Source organism: Vombatus ursinus, unplaced genomic scaffold (genome assembly GCF_900497805.2).
Source record: "Vombatus ursinus unplaced genomic scaffold, bare-nosed wombat genome assembly UNPS02014817.1, whole genome shotgun sequence".
NCBI lineage: Eukaryota > Metazoa > Chordata > Mammalia > Diprotodontia > Vombatidae > Vombatus > Vombatus ursinus.
In genome coordinates, this window is record NW_020954595.1 from 6006730 (window position 1) to 6034065 (window position 27336).

The 27336-nt window shown below is 42.3% G+C and overlaps 1 protein-coding gene and 1 long non-coding RNA gene across 4 annotated transcripts in view; both read right to left on the minus strand.

The window, feature by feature from the left end:
- Positions 1-5220: 5220 nt before the first annotated feature.
- LOC114023225 (T cell receptor gamma constant 1) overlaps positions 5221-27336 on the minus strand; it is a 47030-nt gene continuing 24914 nt past the window's right edge. Inside the window, exons 3-6 of one of the 3 annotated variants that reach the window (XM_027835764.1) lie at positions 15346-15391; positions 11327-11650; positions 8955-9011; positions 5221-5654 (exon numbers count right to left, since the gene is read on the minus strand). In XM_027835764.1, the coding sequence (XP_027691565.1) occupies positions 5515-5654; positions 8955-9011; positions 11327-11650; positions 15346-15391 (567 nt within the window). In that variant the 3' untranslated portion in view covers positions 5221-5514. Of the gene's footprint in view, positions 5655-8954; positions 9012-11326; positions 11651-15345; positions 15392-17938; positions 17985-27336 lie in introns of all 3 variants that reach the window. The other 2 variants (XM_027835763.1, XM_027835762.1) reach the window with 2 other exon arrangements.
- LOC114023226 lies at positions 23677-26905 on the minus strand. The gene is made up of 3 exons (XR_003566767.1): positions 25997-26905; positions 24680-24784; positions 23677-23759 (listed from the first exon to the last, which is right to left on the minus strand). It is a non-coding gene; the product is annotated as an uncharacterized LOC114023226 (long non-coding RNA).

A 27336-nucleotide genomic window follows, 5' to 3' on the forward strand; every position in this document is an offset into this window, starting at 1 on the left:
TTGTAAGTGTGTATAGGAAGGATATGTGTATTTGTGAGTGTGTGTGTGTGTGTGAGTGCACATATGTGAGTGTTGGGTGGGGGTAGAAGGGGAGAGACACAGCCCACGAACTGCAGCATCTTAAAAACAGTCCAGTTGGGAAGCGTACACCCCCTCCCCCCCCAGTGACAGATGGGATCAGCGCCACCCGAGGTGGCTACCAGAGCACTGTTGGGGGGGGTCTAAATGGCCGTGGTGCCTGAGAGGAGGGAGGGAGGGAGAGCAGAGAGAGGAGAGGGAGGAGGGGGCGGCCACGGCGTGCCGCCCGGGATGGCAGGTGTCGTTCAGGAGGGCGCCGCAGCCGGGCAGGCACAGATCCTGCCTCGTTAAGGCCAGGCGGGGCCGCCTGCTCAGCGGTCCAGCTTCCTCCTCGATGCCATTGCACGTCGTCCCCCTTGCCTGCTCCCGACTCCCTGCTCGCTCTCTTCCTCCGAGGATGCGCTCGGGGTCCCTCCTCACAGAGCAGAGTCCTTCCTTCGCAGGCCGCCGGGTACCAATGCCGTGATCTCCTTCAGTTGCCTGGCGTTTCCTGACTGGGCACATGTTTTCTCCTCCCTGTAGAACGCGAGCTCTTTGGCTGGAGGGGTTTGAACTTTGCGTCCTCCCCAGTGTCCTGGCACAGCCTTGTACCAGCGCAGGGACGGGAGACGGGGCATTTTCAGGGAGGAAACTCCCAATGCCCACTATCGACTAGCGCCTCCACAGCAGCTCCTCATTTCGGAGGAGCCCGGGACACAGGAAGGGGCAGAGCTTTGCCCGCAGTCACCCGGCCCATATGTGTCAGAGGCGGCACTTGAACCCAGGCCTTCCTGACAAAGGCAGCCTCTCTGCCCTCTAACTCAGTGCAAATAGAGCGTGTTAAATGTTTGTTGAAATGAATGAAGGTCAACATTTGCAGTAGGTGAAGAAAACCGGAATCCAAGAGGACTCAGACTGGAAATGCACAGTGTAAGCCAAAAGACTGGACATTGTCGTGAATTTAATATTCATTCAACAAACCCTGGGCACACAGAGACATGTAAGCTCGATCATGTCACGGTGTTACTTTGAAGGGTGGAAAGGCTTCCTGCAGGGCCCGCTGATTGTCTGCATCAGACTCCTGCTAATATGTGCATCATTCCTATTCTTAGCATCCTCGGAGGTACCACAGAGCTAGCTCATTGTGCAAGGCTGGAGGAGGCCAGCCGCAGCCCCCGCGCATGGCCCCTTAACACAGGCTGCTTTTTATCGATGCTAGCTGCGGCCCTCAAGAAGGTACAGGCTTAGCTGTGGTTTAACTGCCCTTTTTTTTTTGTCACACAGCACTCCCACCCCTCCTCCAGTCACACGTCCCCAACTGGAAGTGGCTCGTTTGACGCAAGCATTTTCCACCTAGCCACCACACTGCAAAGACAAAGCGGAGTATTAGGAGCCCATGATACACACATCCGCTGCTGCAGCCCCGACCCCTTCGGAAGCCTGAACCAAACCCCAATAAGAGTTTGGGGCAGGAAGGGGTTTGGGGAAGGGGACTGACTGGTTGACTCTCCTTTCCCCTACCTCCTGCTTTTATAATCAACCCCAAGAAAATGATGTTCATTTGTGTGCTTAGCACAGTGCTTGGCACATAGTAAGTACTTAATAACTATTTATTGAATTGAAAATGTTCATCTATCTCACTGTTCATTTATCACCAATAAGTGAATGAGAAATGGGTGGAAATATATGGGCACCCGTGGAAACATAAGCTAGCAACTCTAAAAATCTGAAATAAAAAATGATTTTTTTTTCTTTTCTACTCTCCTTATCCCCCCCCCCCCACCGCCCCTTTAAGAATGAATGGGAACTTTTAGAGGGTTTCCATGGGAGGCTCTTCTATTCCTCTGGAATGTGATGCTGGTTTCAAAACGCTTTGGAATTGTTGGTGTCATTTGCTCCAAAGTGCTTTCTTCTGATTCCTTCTTCCCTCTTTCCCTTTTCCCTTCTTCCTCTTATCCTGATAATAAATATATAATGTATAGATTCCATAGGATTCCTCACTTATTCATTAAATACCCACAATGTGTTAGCTACTGCCCTGCAAAATTTACAAATCTGGGGCCAGGTGCATTTGTTCCTAAAAAGCCTGTTGGTGGCAAGAAGACCAGCAAAGAAATTATTGTGCCATTATGTGGATTATGTGATGGCAGGAATCTCATGATGGCTGACTGTAGCTTAGAGACAGGGAAGGAGAACATGAACATGTGACCGACACACACTCATGAGCTTTAATTAAGCGTTATTGCTCAACATGGTGTGGATGAGAATTCTCAAAAGTATTTTCTGAGGACATTCCAGTTCATCTCTACTAGATGGTCTTTGAACCCAGAGAGAGAATTAATAGGGAAGTGAGCCAGTAACAGATGGAGGAGTATGGGCTTTTTCTCTTTGTCCTCAAGAGCATCAGAGAGATAGTGTTCTCACTTTGCTTGCACCCTAGACCCCAAGATTTCTAAGGGTTTCTGCATGTACATGTTGCAGAAGCATTCTCTACCACCTTTAAGGCTACTATTTGCTTCTTTTACCCTTCATTAGGATAGCAATCATGTAATGTTAGGGCAGGGAAGGACCTTAGCTATCAAGTCAACTTTCATACAGAGAAGGAAGCTAAGGTCAAAGGACTGGAAGACTTGAACCCCAGGCCCTACCACTGGCCCTGTGACCAAGGGAAGTCATTTCATTTGTATAGTGAGGATCCACTAGATAAGAGTAATGAGCTCTACCAGCTCTAGATACATGACTGACCTAGTCATAGAACTAGGTGCTGCCCAAACCAGGACTTCTGTCCCTTACTAGCTGTGTGACCTGGGGCAAATCACTCCCATCTCTGGGTCTTGGTTCCCTCATCTATAAAGCAAGGGCGTTCAGCTGAGAACTCTGAGGCTGCTTGTAGCTTTAAATCTGATCCCATGACTTGCTGTGCCCAGTCACCGAACAGTGCTCATACCCAACACTTCATGGTCCCTACCTCAATGTGAGCGTGACTCAATTTCCCCCAAAGTATGTGGAGATGCTGGCAGGAAGGCATTGGCTTAAATGGACCATGGAAAATTCTCTCCAAGCTTCTATGCCCTTATGAGAGTTAAAGGGAAAGCAATTTCAGGATTCAGTTCCATCGCTGGAGACACCAAGATTTATGTTGACTTGGTCGAGTTTGTGCTCCGATTTAACTTTCTGTACAACTCTAGGGAACCTCAGCTCCACCTGTGATTTTCTTATGTCTTGGGAGCAAAATGTCTAATGCCAAGGTTTCATTTCCCCCCTAAAAATAGAGGGATCCTGGGAATGGGGAATGACTGACTAGTCTGTTTGGCTTTGAGTGTTGTTTCCAAGCCACCAGACTCTGGAAAGCACGAGCCTCATAACTAACTTCTCTGGATTTCATGCAAGGATCTCCATCTCAGTGCTGTGCACATTAACAATGAATAGACCTTCCTTTAATATTGAGTGACCCCCTCAATATTAAAACTTCATGTCACTGAATAATACAAGTATGGCGGGCTTGTCACTTTGGAGCCAGAAGAGCTATCGAGATGTGTTGCTGCAAGCACCTCCCCTATTTGGCAAATGAGAAACCCGAGGCCCAGACAATTACAATAACTTATAGGATCACCATATGATCCGTTTGCAGCCAGAAGGAACCTTGGAAATTGCCTTGTGTAACCCTCTCACTTTGTAGATGAGGAAACTGAGGCCCAAGGAGGTTAGGACCATGCAGACCTGCTTTAGAGCTGGAAGGGGTCTAGGAGGCTGTCTGGTCCCCTGCTCATTTTAGAAATGATAAATCAGAGAAAGTAGAGTGACCTGCCCCAGGTCACACAGAGAGTAGGCAGCAGAGCTCATTTGACTCAGTTCCAAAGAAGGCGCCATTTTGGAAGGAAGATAATCCTTGTAATTTCCCATCATGCATTTAAGAAAATTCAGCTAACAGCCTCCATCCGTGAGAGAGGGAACCTGTATCCTAAATCATCTATGAAATAAGCCACCAATGGGGCTCAGCAGCTAGGTGGCATAGTGGATAGAGTGCTAGACCCGGAAGAAGGAAGACCACAGTTCAAATCCCACCTGAGAAACTTAGTGTGACTCTGGGCAAGTCACCCACTCTCTGCCTCAGTTTCCTATTTGTAAAATATAGATGATAATAATAGCACCTGCCTCTCAGGGTTATTAGGATAAAATGAGATTATGCATATTCACTATTCTTACTCTTTGGGTCGCATGTGATGCTGCAATCAGGCTGGCTGAAGATCGGCTTGCCCAAACTTGGAGTTCCCCTCCTCCCCCATATATTCTGCAATCCAGTGACCGTGGCCCCTTGACTGCTTCTTATACAACGCATTCCATCTCTAGACTGGGCATTTTCCTTAGCCATGCCCCATGCCTAGAATACTGACCTTCCATTGCTGCCTCTTGGCTTTGATTCAAGTTCCAACTGAAATCCCACCTTCTACAAGAAGCCTCCTGATCTCTCTTAACTCCCATTTATCCTGTTTATTTCTTATTTGTACAGTCTTCCCCAATGGAATGTGAGCTCCTCAAGGAGAGGATCTGGTTTTGGTTTTTCCCCACCTTTCTTTATATCCCCAGCACTTAGCACAGGAGCTGGCACATAGTAGGCACTTAATAAATGTTTGATGACTGTAGGACTCACTTATTCACTACTGACTTTCTAGCGGGTGCCCTTCAGAAACCCACAGGGAAAAGCCTCTGCTTCATTGCCCTGGAAGTGCCCAGAGGAGACTAAGTCATCAGGAACCAAATGAATGGGCATCCTGATTGATACAGACGAGCAAGTGGAAGAAACCTCATCATGATGGACCATTCCAGCCAATTCTCAGCTCCAGTTTCATAAGAAGCAGAGTATAGGAAAGAAGGGTAGATTGGGAGATAGGAAGACACAAGGTCAAACTCTACCCCCATCACTTGCTAGCTATGTGACTGTGAGTGAGTCATTGATGCTCTGGGAGCCTTAGTTTCTTCATCTGTAAATTGGGGTGAATTAGACCCATAATGCCTCGATCATTGGGCTGTTGTGAAACTCCAAGGCAATAATGTATGTCAAGTGCTTTACACATTTGAAAGTACTCCACAGAGGTGAGACATCATCATCCCATCACTGGGAAGCATCTGACTAGGTCACACTGAAACGATGGGCACTGAAAGGAGGGAGCTTTAGTAGTTTTTATTGGGAAGAGGTCTATCAATAAGGAATTGCATAGATATCTAGAGCGAAGCACCCAAAGTAACATATTTCTTACAACCTAAAGTTTCCTGTTTGTCCAACAGATTAAAAGAAACCAACTTGCGTTTTCCAAGTTACAACAAAGCTGCGTTGCTAAGCAGAAGGGAAATAAGAAGAACCAACAATATGGCCGCCGGCCACCGCCTGCAGAAGACAAAATAGAACACGCAGACAAACCCTCCCCTCTCTGAGAGCTGAAGGGCGTCTCCGCACGCCTACTTTGTCCCTTGGCTCCCAGCCACTCTCTTCTGGTACAGGAAGAAGAGGATAATGATGAAGTAGGTGGCACTCTTCGCAAGTAGGATGGTGTAGGTATAAAAAGCCGATGTGTTGGCAAAATGCTGCTCGTGGAGCCCTAAAAGGAGAAAGCCTGGTTAGTGCTACATGGTCCTTTAAGAAATATAGGAGCAAAGGAATTGGAAACAGAAGCCAGAGAAACTGGGCTCTGGCGGGGACAGCACCAAAAATGAAAACTGGAGAAAGCAGGATATTCTAGGCTACTGGTGTGCTTGTAAATTTGCTCAGAACACTTTTGTATGATACCATTTCTTGGATTGTCTTTTCCTCACTGGGTCTAATTCAGAAGCATACAACAGCATAATAATAATGATAATAATAAAAAAAACCTAGTGTTTATATCATGTTTTATAAACCTTAAAGTACCATATAAATGGTAGTTATTATTATTATTATTTATTATTATTTTAAGGCAACTGGGGTTAAGTGACTTGCCCAGGGTCACACAGCTAGCAAGTATCAAGTGTTTGGTCTGAGGCCGGATTTGAATTCAGGTCCTCCTGACTTCAGGGCTGGTGCTCTGTCCACTGCACCACCTAGCTTCCCCTATTATTATTATTAATAATGAAAATAATAATACTAAATGGAGTCATCCTTCCAGATCTCCTAGAGATTTCCAATGTCAGAGATGGAAGGGGTCTCAGAGGCCACCTAAGGCAATACTTACTTGAATGGGGATCTGAAAGATATTGGAGTTCTTAATTTAGAGACTATGAACTTAGTTTTTTTTTAATTGATAACTGCATTTCAATAAAATTGGTTTCCTTTGTAACTCAGCCTCATACATTTACTAGCAGTGTGATCATAGGCAAGTCACTTAACCTCCGTCTGTCTCAATTTCCTCATCTGTAAAATGGGCATAACAGTAGTACCTACCTCCTAGGGTGGTTGTGAGGATTGACTGAGATATTAATTGTCAAATGCTTAGCACAGTCCCTGGCACAGTTAGCTATTATTTATTAATTAATTTATGCATTTAAAAACGTGCTTCTGAGAAGGGATCTAAAGGCTTCACCAGCCTGTCCAAGGAGACCGGGACACAAAGTGATTAAGAACCTTGATCTGCATCATTCCCACCAAATGGTAATCCAGCCTTTGCCTGAAGACCCCCAGCCAAGGTGAACCCACTGCTCCCAAGGGCAAACGCTCCAGACAATCTAAGTTTTCACCAACCAGAGCCCATGAGTCAAGAGCTGAGGCCCAGGAAAGGGCCCTGATCCAGGGTCTAAAGGCCCCTTCCTCATTTTATGATGCTGGCCAGCTCCACCTCTTCTGAACCTTAACTTCTGCATCTCTAAAATGGGGATAATGATACCTTTGCTTCTCACCTCATTGGATTATTGCAAGGAAGCACATTGTCCATCTGAAATATATCAACCACATGGAAATGTGAATTATTCTCCTCAGAGACTTTAGGAAGTTGTATGTGTTCGCTTAAGACAGATTTGTCCAGAGTTGGCAAAGGGTTATGTCATTCCAAGGGACTGCTGCTGAAATCCTATGGAATTTCTTACAGCATGACCACATGGTATGGGAGTGGGGTTCTTTTCTGAATGAAAGAAATACACAATGCTATGGTCTAGGGTAGAGCGGTCCGACCTGTGGCCTGTAGCCCACAATGCTCCTTGGTGCCCCCTAAATAGGTTAAAATGTAATTGGGAAATATCTAACAAAGCAAATAAAAATTCGGTAAAACATAGATAATGTTACATCTTGAAACTAAGTCAAAATGAGATCCTTAGGCATGGGTGAGTAGCCCACCCGTTTCTATTTGAGTGAGAAACCACAGGTCTGGGGTGAAGAAGACAGCACTACAAGTGAGAAGCTTGCATTTCCAGTGATAGTCCTGCCAGGTCAGTAGCTGGGGACCACCCCCAGCTGCTGAACCTGATAGGGCTTCGGCGGACTTCCCCCTCATCTCTCTTCTGGGGCTGTCTTGTCGCCCAGATGGGATTGTTGTGAGGACCAATCCAGATGAAAGCTCTGAAAACCCATTGGGACGTCAAAAGTACAGTACCAATGGGAGGCAGTGTTATTGTTACCAGTGTCCATCGAGCCTAGATTGGGCACTTGTGGTCTGTCCCTCCAAGAGCTGAGCAAGGCCCTCGTACCCCCAGAGACAGCCCATGCTGGCCAGAAGCTTTTGTTGAGTCTGAGCCCAAATTTCTGCGGAAACTTTTGTTCTGCAATGTTGCTGCATGACTGAGTCACTTCTTGTCTCTGGGCCTGGATGACCCCTGAATCCCTTCCCACTTCAATGGTCTGTGACTCCATGTGACTTGCCAGATGTGACAGAGTTGGTTAGTGGGGGAGGGGATGGGACACCTTCTCACACCACCCCATAAATGAGTGCTTGAAGGTGAATAGAGCCTGATTTTTTTCACTAGATTTAGATCTGGAAGAGATCTTAGATATCACTCAGTTCATCCTCTCCCCCATTTTACTACGAGGAAATGGAGGCCCAAGCAAAGGAAGTGACCTAACCAATGTCACACAGAGAGCAAATAAGGTTTATAAAATGCTTTCCTAAAGACAACCCTGTGAGACCAGGTATCATTGTTCCCATTGTACAGATGGGGAAACTGAGACTCAGAGAATCTAAACAACCTGACAAGCATCAAGCATCAAGCAGTTAGGGAGTGTCCAGGATATGAATGCACATTTTCCTGACTACAATCCTGACATTTTCTCCACTAAGAAGCTGAGACCCAGAGGGCTTCAGTGACTCAGCCATATTCACACACTCCTAGTCAGTGCTGCACCTGGGAAACAAGGTCTTCAATTCAGTCTTATTGCCTCTGGGGTTGACCAGGACTTTGGGTGATTCTCAGGCAAAGGTCTAGGACTTTTTCCTCCCCAGGCCAGCTGCTTCCTAGGCTCCCATCAGTCAAAAACTTCCAAGCTTTCTGGCCCCAGAAGCCCTAGATACCAGGGCTTGTGCAGTCAGATTATGATGAGGAGACAAGCCAGCCATCCATTTCCCTGCAACATTGGGTGTCTTGGTCTAGACCCTGGAAACTTCCGTTCCTCCCCCAGTCACCAGGAGTAAGAAGTTGAGTTGATTGTGATAAAAACTCCTGTTGGAGTTGGGTGCTAAGTGGCCAACTGAAGCTGACATTTCATTGGGAAAATGCTAGAGCATACTTCCTTCATTGGAGTGATCCTTCAGTATTTGACCAGTATACGCCACCACACTGGCTGAGCCACTTGCAATAAAGGGCTTTGGAGGTGGGAGAAGCTTAACATTCATGTAGAACAGGAGTCTGCTGTGAACTTGTTTTGTAAGATAAGTCTATTTCAACACAGTTGCTTTCCTCTGTAATCCTATGCATTTCAAATAAGCTAATGTGAAGCTTACCTTCAACCTTGACTTCAGTTTTCTCACAGGATTCTGAAGGGGAACTTTTTTTGAAAACTAGAAAAAGATGGAAAACCAGAAAAAATTCCAGTTAGTTAGCTATACACATATATCTATGCCAACAGAAAGACATCCATTCAGAGAAACCACAGGATTCTGGCAAGATGCTTATCAGGTAATGTGTTTTTTCTGTTCTCATTCATTCATTCATTCATTCATTCATTCATTCATTCATTCATTGTACTCAGTTCCATTGTTGGGTTTTGACACAAGGTGGTACTGATGTGCCAAGCAGGAAATATTTTATCACAGACAAATTGGTATCTCATTAAGGGACCTTGTGTTAGCTGTACTCATGGATGGTCTGACCGCTTGGACCAAAGAAACTTCGTTTATTTAGGGAATGGTAAAGTCAGTCAATCCATAAACATTTATTAAGTACCTACTATGTGCGAGGCACTGTGCTATGCATAGGGTTGGAAAAGGGTTTGGAGATCACTTAGCCCAACCAGAGCAACAGATCATTTGTCTCCTGGGTAAATGGAATTTCTGCTAGATGCTAGGACACCATGCCTGGGTGCCTTCCTTCAAGCATTGGACTCAGCAATTAAGACAATTGATTTTTTGAATGGAAAGTCACTGCCTCTGGTTCAGTTAGCGTGGGCTCCATGATACCGAACCAACGAATCTTTTCTTTGAAGTGATTTTGCATAATGTTTTATGTCCCTTGCATTGACTTATCTGTGTACATAGCTCCTGTGGAATGCAGGGATTATTCAGTCTTTGTGCCCACAATCCCTGATCAAATCACTTTTGGAAGTCTTACAAGGAGCAAACCTATGGGTACCTTCTCTCACTCTTAATGATCACTAAATGATTTTTTTTCCTTAAAAATTAACCTACCAACCTAATTTAACAATAAAATAAAATTAACAAACATTCATTGCCTTGTTACATTGCCATTGATTGGGTGCTGAGTGGCCAAATGAAGCTGACATTTCATTGAGAAAATGTTGGAGCATGCTTCCTTCACTGGAGTGATCCTTCAGTATTTGGCAACCAAACTGGCTGAGCCACTTGCAATAAAGGGCTTTGGAGGTGGGAGAAGCTTAACATTCATCTAAAACAGGAGCCCGCTGTGAATTTGTTTTGTAAGATAAGTCTATTTCAACACAGTTGCTGTCCTCTGTAATCCTATGCATTTCAGGTATTTAACAACATAATTTTGAGAAGGGGTTCAAAGGCTTCACCAGGTTGCCAAAGAGGTCCATGAACCAAAAAAAAATTAGAACCCCAATAAACCAACCCATTTATTTTATAGGCAAGGAAACTATGGCGCAGACAAGTGAAGCAACTTGTCCAAGGTCACCAGTCACAGAGCCTGGATTTGAACCTGGGTCCTCGGATAGCAAATCTGGCATCCTTCCCATTGTACCTTCCTGTGCGCTGGGTGCGCATGTGGAATTTTGTGTCTCTACTCTTGGAAAGTGGAGAAGAGCAGAGTGACAAGAATGAAAGACAAATGACAAATGAAGAAATTGTCCTGGTACAAATCAGATTAAAAAGATTAAAATCAAATCTGACGCTGAAGCCCTTTATTTACCAAGAAGGGTCTGGCAGAATTGTTGCCCTTGACCAACTTCAACCAAACGTGGTTTTCTACTAAATTTCTCTGTTTATTAGGAAGTTTCTCATGACCTTTTCGTCAGCCAGTTCATTGAAGTGACAAATGATATGCATTAAAAACAACCTGTCTGGGGATCCTTATGTATGTTTTCATTAAAAGCAGCTTCCTGGTCTAAGGGGCACTCAGGGTTGGTTTCCTTGTTGGTTTTGAAGGTTACATCTTAGTGAAAAAATGGACACCTATGAACACCAAAGCAGTCAATACATTTAAAAGACCAAGTCACTGGAACCCAAAGAAGAGTCACAATTCTGAGCCAGCATTCAGAGAAATAGCCAGCACTGCCCCTCTCCTTTCCTCATCTCTTCTATAACTCCTCCTACCTCGGACCCTTCTCTGGGGCTCTTAGGCTGTGTGTGTGTCTCTCTCTCCCCCACCCCCCATCTCCAGTCTGTCTCTCTCTCTCCCTCTGTCTCTCAGTCTCTGTGTCTCTGTCTCTATCTGTCTAATCTCCCCCATTAGAATATAAACTCTTTGAAGGCAGGGGCTCTTTTTATTTTTAATTTGCAACCAAAGTGCTTAATAGCTCTTGGCATACTGTATTTAATACATAATTGTTGATTGATTTTTGGAGGCTGACAGTGAGGTCGATTCTTCATCCTGCTGTTGGAAAGCCCTTGGAGAGAGAGAAGCTAATATGGAAAAATGCGGAGCTTTGTTTCCCCACTTGTGAGATTCGGGTACATACGTTCCAAAACTGAAGGAACAGTAACTGCCACAGGTTCTGTGCCCACATCCTCATGCTGGTAGAAGTAGGTGAGGTTTTTAGACAAGTTCTCTTCTTGCACAGTCAGCCAGCTGACCTGTGAATAGTAACCATTGGTCATAGTGATAGGTCCAAGCTGTGCAGCCAGAGGCTGTGAGTTCTCATTTTCTTTCCAATGTGTTTTAACAACATTGGGGAAAAAATCCTCCAGCAGGCAAATGTAGGTCCCAGATTTTTTCTGCTTCACCTCCTCCAAAGTAGGGAGAAAAAATATGGGCTTTGGTGGTTTCTTTTTGATAACAGAATCTACAGAGAAAAACAAAGAACACAAAGATTATTATTGGGAAAACTGAAAGACTAATATTAGTGCCATCTAATGCAGGTCGAAGAAAATCCTGAACCTTAATACTATCTGAGACGAGGAGAGATGCCCCTTAGGCCTCCTGGGGCACCATTTTTTTTAGACTCATGGAATTTCAAAGTTGAAAAGGACCACAGTGGTCATCTGGTCCAACCCAAAACTGAAAAAAATGTTCCCTATATGCTATACTCAAGTGGTCATCCAGGTGAGGCAGCCACTGCTTCTAAAGCCAGCTCCATCCACTTTTGGATGGCTTGAATTGTTAGAGAGATCTTCCTTATATCGGGTAGAAATTTGCCTCTTTCCAACTCAGTTCTGCCCTCGCGAGTCAAGCAGTAAAACAGGGTGAAGCCCTCTTCCAGATGATAACCCCTCAAATACTTTCAACACATTATTTCTGGGTGTTCAACAGTTTTGACGATACAGTACATTGCATAGGAAATCTGGCCTTTGGGATGGGAGATGATATTAAAAAGGGCCATTCTTGTGAACTGGCTGGCTTGTGAAAAATTTCTTTTAGAATTAAACCAGATATTTTTTTCCTAGGCAATACTAAGGAACCAGTTTTTCTCTCTACAGACTTAATTCTAATGTCACCTGATTTATTTGATTTTATACAGGATCAAATACTTGGGAAAGTTTTAACAAAGCACATTAGTTATTGCCAAAGAGAATTTCACATCAGTGTTCTATGGAAATAAATCAGAATGCAACTTTTGAACGTGAATATGAAGCTTTCAAATTCTTAAAATTCTATTTATAGCGGCTCTTTTTGTGGTGGCAAAGAATTGAATATTGAGGGGATGCCCATCAATTGGGGAATGGCTGAACAAGTTATGGTATATGAATGTAGTGGAATATTATTGTATTGTAAGAAATGACAAATAGGATAATTTCTGAAAAACCTGGAAAAACTTACGTGAACTGAAACAAAGTCAAGTGAGCAGAACCAGGAGACCAACGTACATAGAAACAGTATTGTATGATGAAGAACTGTGAATGATTTGGCTATTCTCAGCAATAAAATGAATCAAGACAATCCCAAAGGACTCATGATGAAAAATGCTATCCACCTCCCCAGGAAGAATTGAAGTTATCTGAATAAAGACCAAAGCACACTATTTTTTACTTTCTTTCTTTTTCTATTGTTCAAATTTCTTATACAAAATGATTAATATGTAAATGTTTTAGATAGTTGCACGTGTATAACCTGTATTAGATTGCTCACTGTCTCGGGGAGTGGGGAAGAAAGGAAGGGAGGGTTAGAATCTGTAATTCAAAACTTTAAAAAATGTTAAAAAATTGTTTTTACATGTAATTGGGGAAAAAATAAAATATTATTTAAAAAAATTCTGCTCAGTTTCTAAGTTTACATTTTTTCTTAATTTTTCACAGGAAAATCATTAGGTTACTCAAGAGTATATTATTTCATACTCCTTCCAAAAGTATCAATTATAGCCTAAGTTTGAGAAGCCAAGTAGTGCATGAAAAAAAAAAACATTCTAAACTTTCCAAGTTGCTTTCTGTTGATAAAGGATGCTCTTTCCCCACAGTAATTGTTTTCCAGAAGAGGGGTTGACTTTATTTTGTATATCATTATCTTGTATATCCATATATACATTTACCAGTAACAATGCATTGTGCCTTGTCCAAAACATTTTGTAGAAATGATTCTATTGGTGTTTTCAAAATGGCCTTTACCTTCTGAAGTTTTATGTGAGTTTAAAACATTATTGAAGACTCCCACTGGAAAAATTCTAGCTGATTTGTTCATGCCTTTTCCTGGGTTGAATTGACCTAATAATTGGGAATTTTTTGTGTATCTCAGCATCTTTCAAATACAGATACATTTAATCACTTAATTTCCCCTCCAATCCCCAACCCCACCATGTTTTGTCTATCCAATTGGCAAGAGGATTGCTCCAGATCCCTTCTAATTATAACTTACATTGGCACTATGAAGAGGCTGATGGATCTGATGCTGTGAAGGCTTCTTGTGAGAACTGACTATATCGTTAAGACTGAATGTGGAATCTTAGTGGAGCTGCTGCCAGAGGGGTAGAAGCAGCCAATGAATTCACCAGTGTTTCATTAAATTCTTCCATTAAGAGCCTCCTCATGTGGGAGGGATCTGCCTTCTTAAAGTTTATGTCAATGGATCACAAGCTCTGGTATGTTCCTCCGAGATGGGCAACAAGCTGTGTGTCCACCATCCCCAAACCAGCCAAGCTATGCTCAGTGAACCTCTTCAGAAGTTGATGATTTGGTGCTGAGGTGGGGGTGAGGGGCTGGAGAAACTCGTGAAGACTTTGGAAGCTGAGGAGGGAGTGTAACCTATGTCTGAAGGCCAATGAACACCGATGAAATGAACAGAACCCACGAAGGACTGAAGAATAACTAAATAGCAATAACTAAACCATAGTATTAGATTGACAAGAGAAATATAATTTGTAGACTAAATGATCTGATGAATTATAGAAGAATGATCAACATCTTTGGAGAATGACTTAAAATTCTTTCCATTTGAACTCCAAATATATAATAAGGCAGACATCCAGTCCAGAGATGTCAAACTCACTATTGTAAAACTCTACCGTGTGAGCCAAACCAGACGAAAATGTAATTGGGAAATGTTTTACAAAATAAATAAAAATATAACATAACATAAATAATGTTAATTTGTAGTTTTCTAAGTCAATTTGTGGCCCTCCATGGATCCAGACTATGTGGTATTTTTTTTTTAAATTATCAGACAGTGTTCATGACTGAAGAGGGAATTTTTTTGGGTCAAATCAGCAGAGGAAGGTAATGATTGTTATCTTAGACCTTGTTAATTAGGATCCTAGATTTAGAGCTGCCAGGGACCTCAGCCTAATCATTAACCTTAACCATTTAGCCTAAGCCTATGATTTTATAGATGAGGAAACTGAGGTCTAACAAGGGGAAATTAGTTGCCCAAGGTCACACAGTATGTGGCAGAAACAGAATTCAAAATCAAGGTCTTCTGATTTCAAATTGAGCCTTAGCTTGAGACATACACAAAAACACCAAAGCACTTACTGCTAATCCTGAATCTGATCCAGTGAAGTTATTGTTATCACATCTTGAGCAGTCACCTGCCAAATGTGATGAATTTAGCTCCCCTCACCGCTGTTTTTAATGCTCGTGAAGTTTTCATTGATTTAATGCTGCAACAACAACGAAACCTACCCATTTCCCGCACCTTTCCTTAACATCATGGAGTCATGTACATTGTAAAGCCATACCAGAGTCAAAGGGACTGGGGGAATCAGTTAATTAAATGTGAAGTTGGATTCTCACCTTAGTTTTTTTTTTTTTTTTATCCAGAGGAGTTCGTTGGTTTCATTTCCCAATATTCTAAAATAATGAAAAGATACAGCAAAGTAGCACTAGCTCTCTCTCTAGAGCCATGGTCCTTTACTGCGTGCACCCGTCCCCTCCAGAACAGAATGATTTCCCTATTCCCACCAATTCCAGCTGTATCCTCACAGCCAGCCCCACTAGGAAATAGCCCACTTAACATTCAATGGCTGTGGTTTTTTGCTTTCCCAAATGGACCAAAACTCATTTTATACTTAGGGTGCCTAGAAACTGATAGAAGCATGACTGCAACACTTACTTGTCACAATGAGCTTTGTCCCTTCATCAAAGACTTTAACAGGTCCCACTGTGGGGCAGCCAGATACAAAAAACATCTGAGGAGCTCCCCCACAGCCAGAGACAGAATCAAGGCACACTGCGGGGCCAAAGGATTTGTCTCTGGGGTATTTTTTTCTTGTCTGTATATTCTCCATAAATTTACCAAACCTCAGTCAATTTTTCAATGAGCCTTAGTTCTCCAACCTAAGCATTTGTATTGAATCCTTATAAATTCTTCCCTATTTCTTTTCTCCTCCTTTCCCCCTTTATTTGCTCATTCTTCCTCTAAAAATACTCATTCCAGTTCCACAAACTACATTGACCAAATCTCAGCCGTATTTTCAATTAACATTAGTTCTCCAACTTCCACATTAGGGTTGATTGTCTGTAAATGTCTATTTCTTTCCTTCCATTTGTACCCTCATTCCTCTCATTACTCCTGTCAAAATACTCTTCTTAGTTTTGTGACAGTTTTTTCTAATTTATTTGATTAGTTAGAGAGCATGCCGACTTTTGCAAAGATTAAAAAACCTCAAAAGGAAACCAAATGTCAGTCACAGTAAATGTTCTGCCCTTTCTTTCTGGGTGGCAAGAAAACACCAATGACACCTTGGATACTTAGAAAAATTCCGAAGACATAGTCACTTTCCAATGGTCGAATAATCTCCAGAGTGACTATGATCTGGGGGACTTTTTTTTTTTTTTTGCACTTCCCCATTTGAAGTTAGGTTGTCCCTGAATCCTCTGGGGAATTCCTGCTGTGTAACATGAGAGTCAGTGTGGTAGAGGTGGAAAAGAGTTTGGGACCTGGACTGGAGACTCAAGTTCAAATTCTGCCTTTGACACTAAGTGTGTGACTTTGGGCAAGTCACTTTATTTCTCTAATCCTCAGTTTTCCCATCTGTAGAACAGGGATTACAGTCACGTCATTGCTGTAAGGATGAAATGAGTTAAAAGGTATAAAGTGCTTTTATAAACTAGAAGCTTTTACCTATATAAAAGTCGGCTTTCTTGTTATTATTATGTAATTTAGACCTGGAAAGGATCTTAGTAATTGTCTAGAGCAGTATTTCTTAACATTTTTTTGTGTTTTTGTGTTCTGGATCCCTTTGACAGCAGTTTGGTGAAGTCTACGGGCCCCTTCTCAGGATAATGCTTTTAGACACATAAAATAAAATGCACAGGAGTGCAAGGAAACTAAGTGCATTGAAATATGATGATAACTATACACACACAGACATATATACATACATATATATATATACACACACATATAACTACACACCCGTATAGATAGATAGATAGATAGATAGACAGATAGATACATGTGTATATCTCTATCTGTGTATGCATGTATAAAGTTCACAGTGCCTAGAACCCCTGGCTCTAGAATTCCTCCATTTTATAGATGAGTTAACAAAGGCACCGAGAGGTTACGACCTACTCAAAATCAAACAAGGAGGGGAATAAGGCACAGATCTGAACCCAGGTCCCCTGACTCCCAGCAATTTTAAAAAGATATTCAAGAGACTTCTGTTAATGGATCGCACCTGACTGCCAAGCTACGAAGTTCAACTTTTACACTGACGTCATTGTCAGAGTCATTGATCCCTGGAATGTTCTGGCTTAAAGGGACCTTGATGACCATTCAGCTTAGGGCCAGCAAACTGTGGCTCCTGCCCACCACCCCTGCCTGTTTTTGCATGGTCTGTGAGCTAAGAATGGCTTTTACATTTATGTCAAATGTAGACTAACCCACGGCCGCCCAAAGAATTCCCACTGGAATAGAACGGTCAAGGGACCAGCCAGCTTTCTTTGATGAAGGGGTGCTCACTTCCACCTAGTTCCCACTGGGGCAGTCCTCAGGAGGAAGTTCTTCCCAACCTCCAGCCCAAGCTGGCCTCTTTGCAAGCAACTTCTTTCATTGCTTCCAGCTCTGCCCCTGGGGCCAAGCAAAGCACATCTGATCCCTCTGGCACAGTCATGGGCATGACAGGAATTTATGGATATGGTATTTTATGAATGGTCTTTTAAATAAAAGAAAACCTTAAATCATAAACAGTCGTAGGTAAAAATGTGATATATTTAGTTTCATGCAGTCTTGTTTTTACTATTAATGAGATTTTAATAGATGCTAACATTTCCCTAACTTTTCCTTCATATGATAGAATCTTAAGCAATCAGTATGAAGCCACAGTGAAGTCAAAGGAATAAGAGGAAAAATCATAAGCATAAAAATGAGAAGGTTGGTTTGCACCTTAGACAGTGTTTACTCAGAGAATTTTATCAGGCACATTTGCAAAAATAAAATAGAATGACAATAACAATGACAGAAGAACATTCTTCGAAGTAGCCTAGCATCTCCCCCGAGCCTTGGTCCATTGCACCCGTTCTCTCCAGAACAAAATTTCTCCACTGCCACTACTTCAGGAAGGTACCCACAGCCTCCCCACTGCAAAATAACCCACTTAACTCGCAGACATTCAGTGGCTGTAGTTTTTTGCTTCCCCAAAGGGACTGAGTCCTACTTTTCACCTGGGATTATCTGATGGAAACATAATTGAAACACTTACTTGTCACAATGAGCTTTGTCCCTTCACCAAAGACTTTAACAGGTCCCACTGTGGGGCAGCCAGATACAAAAACCATCTGAGGAGCTCCTCCACAGCCAGAGACAGAATCAAGGCACGCTGCGGGGCCAACGGATTTGTCTCTGGGGTATTTTTTCTTGTCTGTATATTCTCCATAAATTTACCAAATTTCAGTCGATTTTTCAATGAACCTTAGTTCTCCAACCTAACATTTACATTGAATCCTTATAAATTCTTCCCTATTTCTTTTCTTCTCCTTTCCCCCTTTATTGTCTCATTCCACCTCTACAAATACCCATTCCAGCCCCACAAAGTTTTTTTTTAAATTTATCTGATGACTTATTGAGCATAATTGTAAATTAGGAAAAATTCCCATTTTTTTTCAAAGTGTGAAAAACCTTGGACGGAAGTTGAATTTCTATCACAGTAACTGTTCAAACCTATGCCTTTCTGGGTCAAGAAAATGCCCAAGGCTGTAGATGTTAGAGGAAAAAAAATCAAGCTATGTCGTCCCTCCAGCCATTCCCTTGGGTGCCAGGGATCTGGGTGTCCGATGCCTAGCACCAAATTTCATTCAATGATTCTCCATTTGAGCACTTAGGCTGTTCCTGAATGTTCCAGAGAATTCTTAGAGTGTAAACATTAGCTTGTAACCAGGAGAGATAGGGTAATGTCAATTGGAAAAAGCTTTCTACCTGGAGTCAGGAGAGACCCAGATTCAAATCCTGCCTGCAAGATATACTAACTATATGACTCTGGGCAAGCTACTTTGCCCTTCCAAGACTCAGTTTCCTTATCTGAACAATGAAAATGGTAGTAACCATTTCAGTGTTGCAACAAGCAAATGCAATGTTGTATTTAACATGTTTCACACAGCTCTTAAATGTTTTCTCCACAAACGTCAGCATTTTCACAGAATTCTGACCTGGAAGGGACTATCTGGTCCAATTCCCTTATTTTATAGATGATACAACTGAGACACAGAGAGTGGTTATGTGACTCACCCCAAGTCACCCAAGAATCCAAAGGTTGGCAGAACTGGCATTTGGATACAGGTTCTTTGAACATAAACTCCTTTTTATAAGATTGGGTTCAGAACCCCCACATTGGGTCCTGTCTAACCATCAGCACACAAAGCACAGTGACCTTGTTGTCATGGAACATACCTGCCACAATGAGTTTTGTTCCAGAGCCAAATACTTTGACGTATACTCTGGCACACAATGTCTGAGTCCTTTACAAAATCTCCAAATCTAGACCTTGGATCAGTCACCTCACCTCCTTGAGCCTCAGTTCTCTTACCTGTAAAATGGGGATAATAATATCTCTCTTGCCTGTTTCATTGTGGTGGGGTACAGCTCATATAACATAATGACTATAAAGCACTTTGTAACCCTACAATGTTATTATGATTATTGTTATTAGGGAAACAGTATAACATACTGAATAGAGAGCTGGCTTCAGAGACAGGAGGGCCTGGATTCAAGTCCCACTTCTGACCCTGCTGGCTGTGTGACTCTGGACAAGTCACTGAACCTCTCAGTGCCCCAGACAAGTGTCTAAGAGTATGAGTAGGTACCCTTAGGTGCTTCCCATTCATGGAGAAAGATGCCACTATATATCCATAAGCATGCATGGAGTAGCATGCCCACTCTCTGCATTCCTATGAACACAGGAGACAAAGCCAGCACTTAAATTCAGGCTCCCAGTCTCCAAATCCAGAGCTTTTCCATTATATCACAGTGCCTGTTTCCCACAGGTCGTAAGTTCCAGAGCCATAATTTGAGCCCAGGTCTTCTGATCCCAAACTATTTTTGAAAGACAAGGCACAATTTCCCCATACGGGAGTTACATCTTACTGCCAAAATATTATGTGCACATGACAGATTTAAGTCACGGTGAGTGCTGTTCCAGAGCTGAACACTTGGATATAGAAGAATATCCCAGAAACATTGTGTTATGATGTCTAAGCCCCTTAGAAAATCCCCTACCTTCATTCCCCAATTGATAAATGGTCAAAGTATATGAACAGGCAGTTTTCAGATGAAAAAATTAAAGCTATCTATAGTCATATGAAAAAATGCTCTAAATCACTATTGATTAGAGAAATGCAAACTAAAACAACTTTGAGGTACCATGTCACATGTTCCAGGTTGGCTAACATGACAAAACAGGAAAATGATAAATGTTGGAGATGTGGGAAAATTGGAACATTAATACATTTGTTGGTGGAGTTGTGAACTGATCCAACTGTTTTGGAGAGCAATTTAGAACTATGCCCAAAGGGCTATGAAAATGTACATACCCTATGGCCCAGCAATAGCACTTCTAGGGCTGTATCTAAAAGAGATCATACAAATGGGAAAAGGATCCACATGTACAAAAATATTTAGAGCAGCTCTTTCTGTGGTGGCAAAGAATTGGAATTAAGGGGATGCCCATCAACTGGGGAATGGCTGAGCAAGTTGTGGTATATGAATGTAATGGAATACTATTGTGCTATAAGAAATGATGAGCAGGCAGACTTCAGAAAGGACTTATATGAGCTGATGCTGAGTGAAGTGAGCAGAACCAGGAGAACATTGTACAAAGTAACAGCCACATTGTATGATGACTAACTTTAATAGACTTAGCTCTTCTCACCAATGCAAGGATCTAAGACATCTCCAAAAGTCTCATGATGGAAAATGCTATCCACATCCAAAGAAAGAACTAGGGAGTTTGCATGCAGATCGAAGCATACGATTTGCTCTATTTTTCTTCTGTTTTGTTTCGTTTCCTCTTTCTGGTGGTTCCTTTTATTGGTTCTAATTCTTCCTTACAACATGACTAATGTGAAAATATGTTTACTAGGAATGTATATGTAGAGCCTATATCAGATTGCGTGCCATCTTAGGGAGGGAGGCAGGGAGGGATGGGGAGAAAATTTAAAACTCAGAAGCTTATGGAAGTAAATGTTGAAAACTAAAAATAAATTAGTAAAAAAGAGAGTATGGAGAAAAAAATCTACAGATTTGTTTAAACTTCTCATAGCATTGAAAATCAATAAACAAAAACATGAATCTGCAAAAAAAGAAAAAGCCCTACCTTAGAATTCCCCTAAAGAGGCCTCAGTCATGGCTTAGGATGGAGGGCTGGATCTGTTCCCATTTTCCCCCTCCTTCTCCTCTTCCTGTGCATCAGTGGGACATGCTTTTGAATGAGTAAAACAGTCTTTTTCACTATGCTATGCTACATGGCAGTGATACATCATTCCTCTAGACTGATGCTCGTTCAGCTCCTCTCTGGGCTCACTTTCCCAATCCTGCCACCTGCATCAGCTAGTCCCCCCCGCCCAATACACTTGTATGTGTATATAATGACATCTTTCATTTCTAAAGCAGTTTAAGGATTATCAAAAGCTTCCCTCACAGCAACTCTGGAAGCGAGGTCATATAAATATTATTACTCCCATTTTACAGGGGAAGAAACTGAGACTCTGAACTTTACTTAGTAAGGCAGTTGGGAGCTACTGAGGATTCTTGTACATTCAGTGGAATGACATCTAAGCCTTAGGAAGGGATAGTCGGGCAGCCATGTGAAGAGTGGGTTGGATGTGGGGAAAGAGGGAAAGTGGATCAGCCACTAGGAAGCCATTAATGATTATCCAGGCTGTAAAAAAAGTTTCCACTAGGATGGCCACCATGGGGAGAGGAAGTTATGGGTGGAAGACATAATGAAAGAATTTGGACCCACAATTCCACTGGTTGTGTTAAGTGAATTGATGAGCCAAAAGTCAGTTTGCTAAATATTTTCTCCACTAAATTGAACTGGTTGTTAGATTGAATCAACCCACTAAAAAATTAACTGGCTAGTTCAATCAAAGTGGCCAAGACAATTTTGAGCATGCACAAGATCATAAATTGAGAGCTGGAATTAACCTTAGCAGTCATGGAGCCCCAACCCCCTCATTATACATATGAGGAAACTGAGGCACAAAATGGAAAGTAATTTGCCCAGGGTCATACAATTCATATGCTCCCTTTCTTCCTGCATTATTCCCCACCTTATAACCCCCTAAACTCTGACAAGCTCCTGACTCCCTAAGAGTGCACCCAACTTTCCTGAGGGTCCCTTTTGTCACCTACTTACTAATAAGCTTAGACTTAGGGTACTTATCATAGAGCCCATCTGATCCCATTTTTCAAAGGGTGGATTAGTGAGAGTCCATCTACATGGATTGTCATCATCAAAGATGCTGCCACATTGATTACTCCCCCTTGTGTGGCCATCTTCATGAGCCTTGACTATCCAGTCCAAGGCAGAATTTGAGTAGAGTATTCCTGCTGTCATGCATGAGCATTCACCCATGTTTTCTGTTGGACTCTCATTCATGTTTATGTAAATTCTACACTTTTAAGTGTCTGCCATGGATAAGGGGCACGATGGGTGATACAAATAGGACAGATACAGCCTTAGCCCTGGCAAATCTCACTCATCACCATCTACAGAAAAGTCCCTAAATCCAAAATGATTAGCTCAGTGCCTTTGCTAAATCATTTGTTATCATTAAAAAGCTATCTTCCTCTCATTCCCGGGTTTGTCTGCCTTACCCTACTTTACATCCCATGTGAACATATTATTCAAAAACATCGCTTCCCTCAGAATTAATCCAGTCTCTTTGGAATTACCAAGATCTGTACCGGTACAGTGGAAAGGGTACCGCTTTTGGAGTCAGAAGACCTGGGTTTGAAGGTTCATTTTTTAGCTATGTGACTATGGATAAAGCCTCTGAACCTCAGTTTACTCACTTGTCAAATGAAGGCATTCGACTACAAGTCCTAGCTCTAAATTCTACAATTGAATTATCTGAGGATGATCCCTGTGGAATCGGTGGCCTAGGTGGACGGGTGAGGGGTCATGAGAGGAAGGCTTTGTCAGTCCTGAAGCCCAACAGAGAAGGGAGCTGATGCTATTGTTTCTGTGAGAAGTCTCTTAATCAGCTTACGAAGCAAACAATGACCTATCCAGGAACCTTGTCTGCCCACACCAGACTCTTTGTATCTTATGCCTTATGGGCTCTATCTGTTCATAGATGGTAGTTGGGATTCCAACTGTGGATTACGGCCAAGAATCAGGGAGGCATGTGTGTGTGTGTGTGTGTGTGTGTTTAAATCAGTCTATTTCAGGTGAAGGCCTTTCTTCTGAAAAGTATTTTAAAAGTTTAGAGCTGGCAGGGCTTTCAGAAGTCACTTAAACCCACCCTCTTATTTTATATAGGAGGAAACTGAGGCTCAAAGAGATGACCTGACTTGTCTAAAATCACCCAAATGGTAAATTGCAAAGCCAGAATTCAAAACCCCCTCCTGACTCAGTGTTGGCACAGAGTAGGTGCTTCATAAAAGTGCATTGAATTGACTTGAATTACCCCGATGTGGATAAGAAGAAAAAAGCACTCACCTCTCCCAAGAACTATAAGTTGAGTTCCTTCTGCAAAGTTTTTGACCCATCCTGAGCTATCACACTGATCACCTGCTAAACAAAAACATCATGGCCACCACAAGGCTCATCCTGGGACACGAACAGAGGCAATATTTCATCCAGGAATGAATATAAATAGGTAGACAGAACTCCCAAACATCACACTTGTAATGTGGCTGTTTGATCACGGGGCAAGTCCAGAGATTTACTGTTCCTTGGAGTCTGTATGATGGAAAGAGAGTCTTCTTGAGAAGGATTGAATAGACTGCACACTTCTCAATAAATGAGCAAGATCACAGCGTCCTCATGTGATCCATAGGAAGGACATTCACTTAATGGTGTCCTAAGGGATGAAGGAGATAATAGAAGAAAGTATAAATTCTGAATAAAGTGGAAACTGAATAAAATATGAAAATGAAATGGACTGCAGATTCTAGGATGTCAAAGGAAGAATCATAATAAAGCAGCTAGTCATTTCACAAGGCCCAGAAGTGAATTCATATAGACAATGAGTAGCAGAGCCACTAAATGACACTGAATCTTCACCTTGGCAATGTACCAGCAGAGCCACTTATAAATGAACACTAAGGGTGTGTGTGTGTGTGGGGGGTGTCTGTAAGGTGGGGGGATGGGGGAGAGACAGAAAGAAACCACAAAGCACCTCAAAGAAGAGAAAAGGAGAGGAGAGGAGAGGAGAAAAAAGAGAAGAGAAGAGAAGAGAAGAGAAGAGAAGAGAAGAGAAGAGAAGAGAAGAGAAGAGAAGAGAGGGGAGGGGAGGGGAAGGGATGGGAGGAGAGGGGAGGAGAGGAGACCACATCTGCTCCTAGCAACAGCCAACATGGAGGATGGTCACATAAAAAGCAGAAGGTTCTTGGAGGATGGAAAAAGATGACATGGTCGTTGTCTACTTCAATACTGCTGTTCCTCTTCTCAGTGCATGGCCAAATGGGAAACTCTACCTACAACCAAGGTTGATTTTTTTGTTCTGTTTAGTTGACAGTTTAACAGGAAGTGTACTGTTTGTTGCTCTCTGGGAGCAGACTCTTTACCATCTCTGCTCTCATATCTGATCAGTCACCAAATTGGGCTCATTCCAGTTCCATGATTTCTCCTCTATCCATATACTCCTTCCTCCTCCTTCCCATCACCACAAGCCTGGTCAGGGCCCTTGAGCATCTTCAATGGAAAGTTGCCTCATTACAGGTCTCCCCATCTTTACTCTTCCCAAAAGGACCTTTTTCACATTTTGCACATGTAAGTTACCTATTTGAGTGTGAATCCACAGACACAAGGCTGACCACACACAGCAAATTCACTTCTCTTTAAAAGAAATCTTCTGGCAAAAGATTTGAGACCTGGAATTTGTACCTGTTTCAGATAAAGAAAAGAAAATGTTGCTTCATAGAAGCTGGGATTCTAACAATTTCTATGAAGCTTCCAGTAGCATAAAGGAAAACATAATGCAAAAACATCAAAATTCTGATCGATGTCATTACCAATCATGACTTCAGAAGACTGATGGTTAAAGCATGCCTCCTGCCTCTCATCTGAAAGGTGGTGGAATTCTGGTACAGAGTGAGGCATACACTGCCAAACTAATCCAATTTTCCTTAACTGTACTGTTTGTAAAAAAAAAAAGTCAGTTCTTTTTGAAGAGGAAGAGTCATTGGGAAGTATTAGTGATATCAAAAGTGGAGAATTTATAGAATTCTCATCACTTTTTCTTTTTGACTGGCTCCTGAAATCGTTCATTTTGCTTGGATTTCCCTCCATGAGGCACTCTCCATCCCTCACCCCTAGTCCCCATGACCACATATCTCCTCCCTGACTGCCCCCACTTCAGGCCTTGGTCATTTAAAGCAGGGCTTCTTAAAATTTTTCTACTCATGACCCCTTTTTGCCTGAAAAATTTTTACATGACTCCAGGTATATAGGTATATAAAATAGGTATACAAATCAAACATTTGCTGAAAATAAGTCATAAAGAAATTTATTTTAAAATAATCTTTGATATATATATATATATACACATATACTTTCACCATTTATTAAAGATGAAAATTAATTTGCATTCTAGTGAGATGGATGCGCTTGTTTATTTTTACATAAAGAATTAAATCTTGGTGGGGTATTTGATACTGCAGGATGTACAGAATCTTCAGGATTTTTCAGAGTTGATCAATATTTTGATTTTCTAATCATTAATGCTGAGAATGCTGCTGAGCATTAATACGTAGTCTAAAATGACAGAAATATGTTTAGGGCCATTTCAGAAATTATTGCAAATCCTGTCCTAATGCCAAGCCAAAATTCATTTAATGAGTTTTTAGGAAACTCAAGTTTTAAACCTGTGTTTCTTAAGAACTTGGCAAATTGTTGTGCGCTTGGAACTAAGGCTATAGTGAAGTTGCATGATGCAACACAGACAAGTGCTGCCAGAAACTCCTCAGATTCATTTTGCGTTTGATTCTGAACTAATTTTTGGTCATTGCATGTTCCAAAACCTTTTACTGCTGCCAAATTTTTCACGACCCTCTCCACATTCATTTATGCAACCCTATATGGAGTCACAACCCATACCTTAAGAAGTGCTGATCTATAGATACATGCTGTTCTCTTTTGCTGCTGGTCAGACCATTTCCCCAAGGCTATGGACATTTTCTTGAAGGGAACCATGTCTTGGACTCCTTTCATCTTTCCCACAGCACCGGGCACACTCCACCTGAATCAATACTTGTTGACTGACAAAGATAACGAACCATCACCATCATAAGTAATGAGGAAAAATGGCATCTCAGTGTTGGAAGGCACTTCCCTGGTCACTTAATCAAACACTGCCTGAAAAAGCATTTGAGTTGGTTCAGAGATCTAAGGAATTAGGAGATGAGATTAATGTCTTCCTTCTCCCTGTTTCTCTTATTCTCTCATGAGGAATATTGGATCCAATCGTCAACTTTGATGTGTGAGCCATAGACAGGGGACCAGACATGGAGTCAGGGATATCTGGTTCAAATTCTGCCTCAGACAGGTGAGGCTGGGTAAACCACTTAAGTCATCTCTTAGCTTCTCTAGCTTTGTAAAATGGGAGTGGAAAGAGAACCTGTTCCATAGGGTGGTGAAGAGGATGAGACAACATAATATAAAGTAAGGCTCTCTTCCAAAAAGCAGAGAGACAGAAGTTGAGAATTGGAAGGGACCTCAGAAGCTGTCTGGTCCAACCCATAAAACCATCGGAAGTCTTAGAGCCCTGCAGAGATGTGAATGGTTACGATGGTGATGGAGGGAGTTTGGAACCTGTGTGAGTTAGAGCAGGAATGTAGTGTGGTATAGACATGGGCCACATGGTCTTGGTAAGAAATGCAGGAAGTGTTACCGACAGGCCAAATGGGATGGGAGCCAGAAATGAGGACGTGGCCCCCAGGGAAGAGGATGTGGGGAGGGCCGCGAGGAGGGCAGGATTCTTGTAGGTGTTGTCACTGAGTGCTGACTGCTGTGGTCTTCCCAGCATGCACAATAGTAGGTGGCCTCATCTTCACGTGTTATGCTGCTTATTGTTAGGATTGAGGTTCCTTTGCCTTCGTTCTTTTCTGCCACAAATTTCTTCCTTACCTCATGTAAGGATTTTGTTGCGGCAGCACTGGTTGACTGGACAAAGAGCAGATGTTGCAAAGGTTGGTTTGGCTTCTGCTGGTACCAGTATATGTACTTGTCCTTAAAGTTCTGACTGCCAGACACTTGACAAGTCACACGTGCTGTTGTACTCAGGTCTCTAGTGATGGAGACTTGAGGCTGCTTCAGTTCAAGAGCTTCGTGTCCAACTAGAAATAAAAGAAGAGAACACAGAGACGTGAGGAGGTCCTTTGGAGAATTTCTTCTGTTTCTTACCTTATGTGAAAAGAGGGAGAAGCTAACTCACAGGC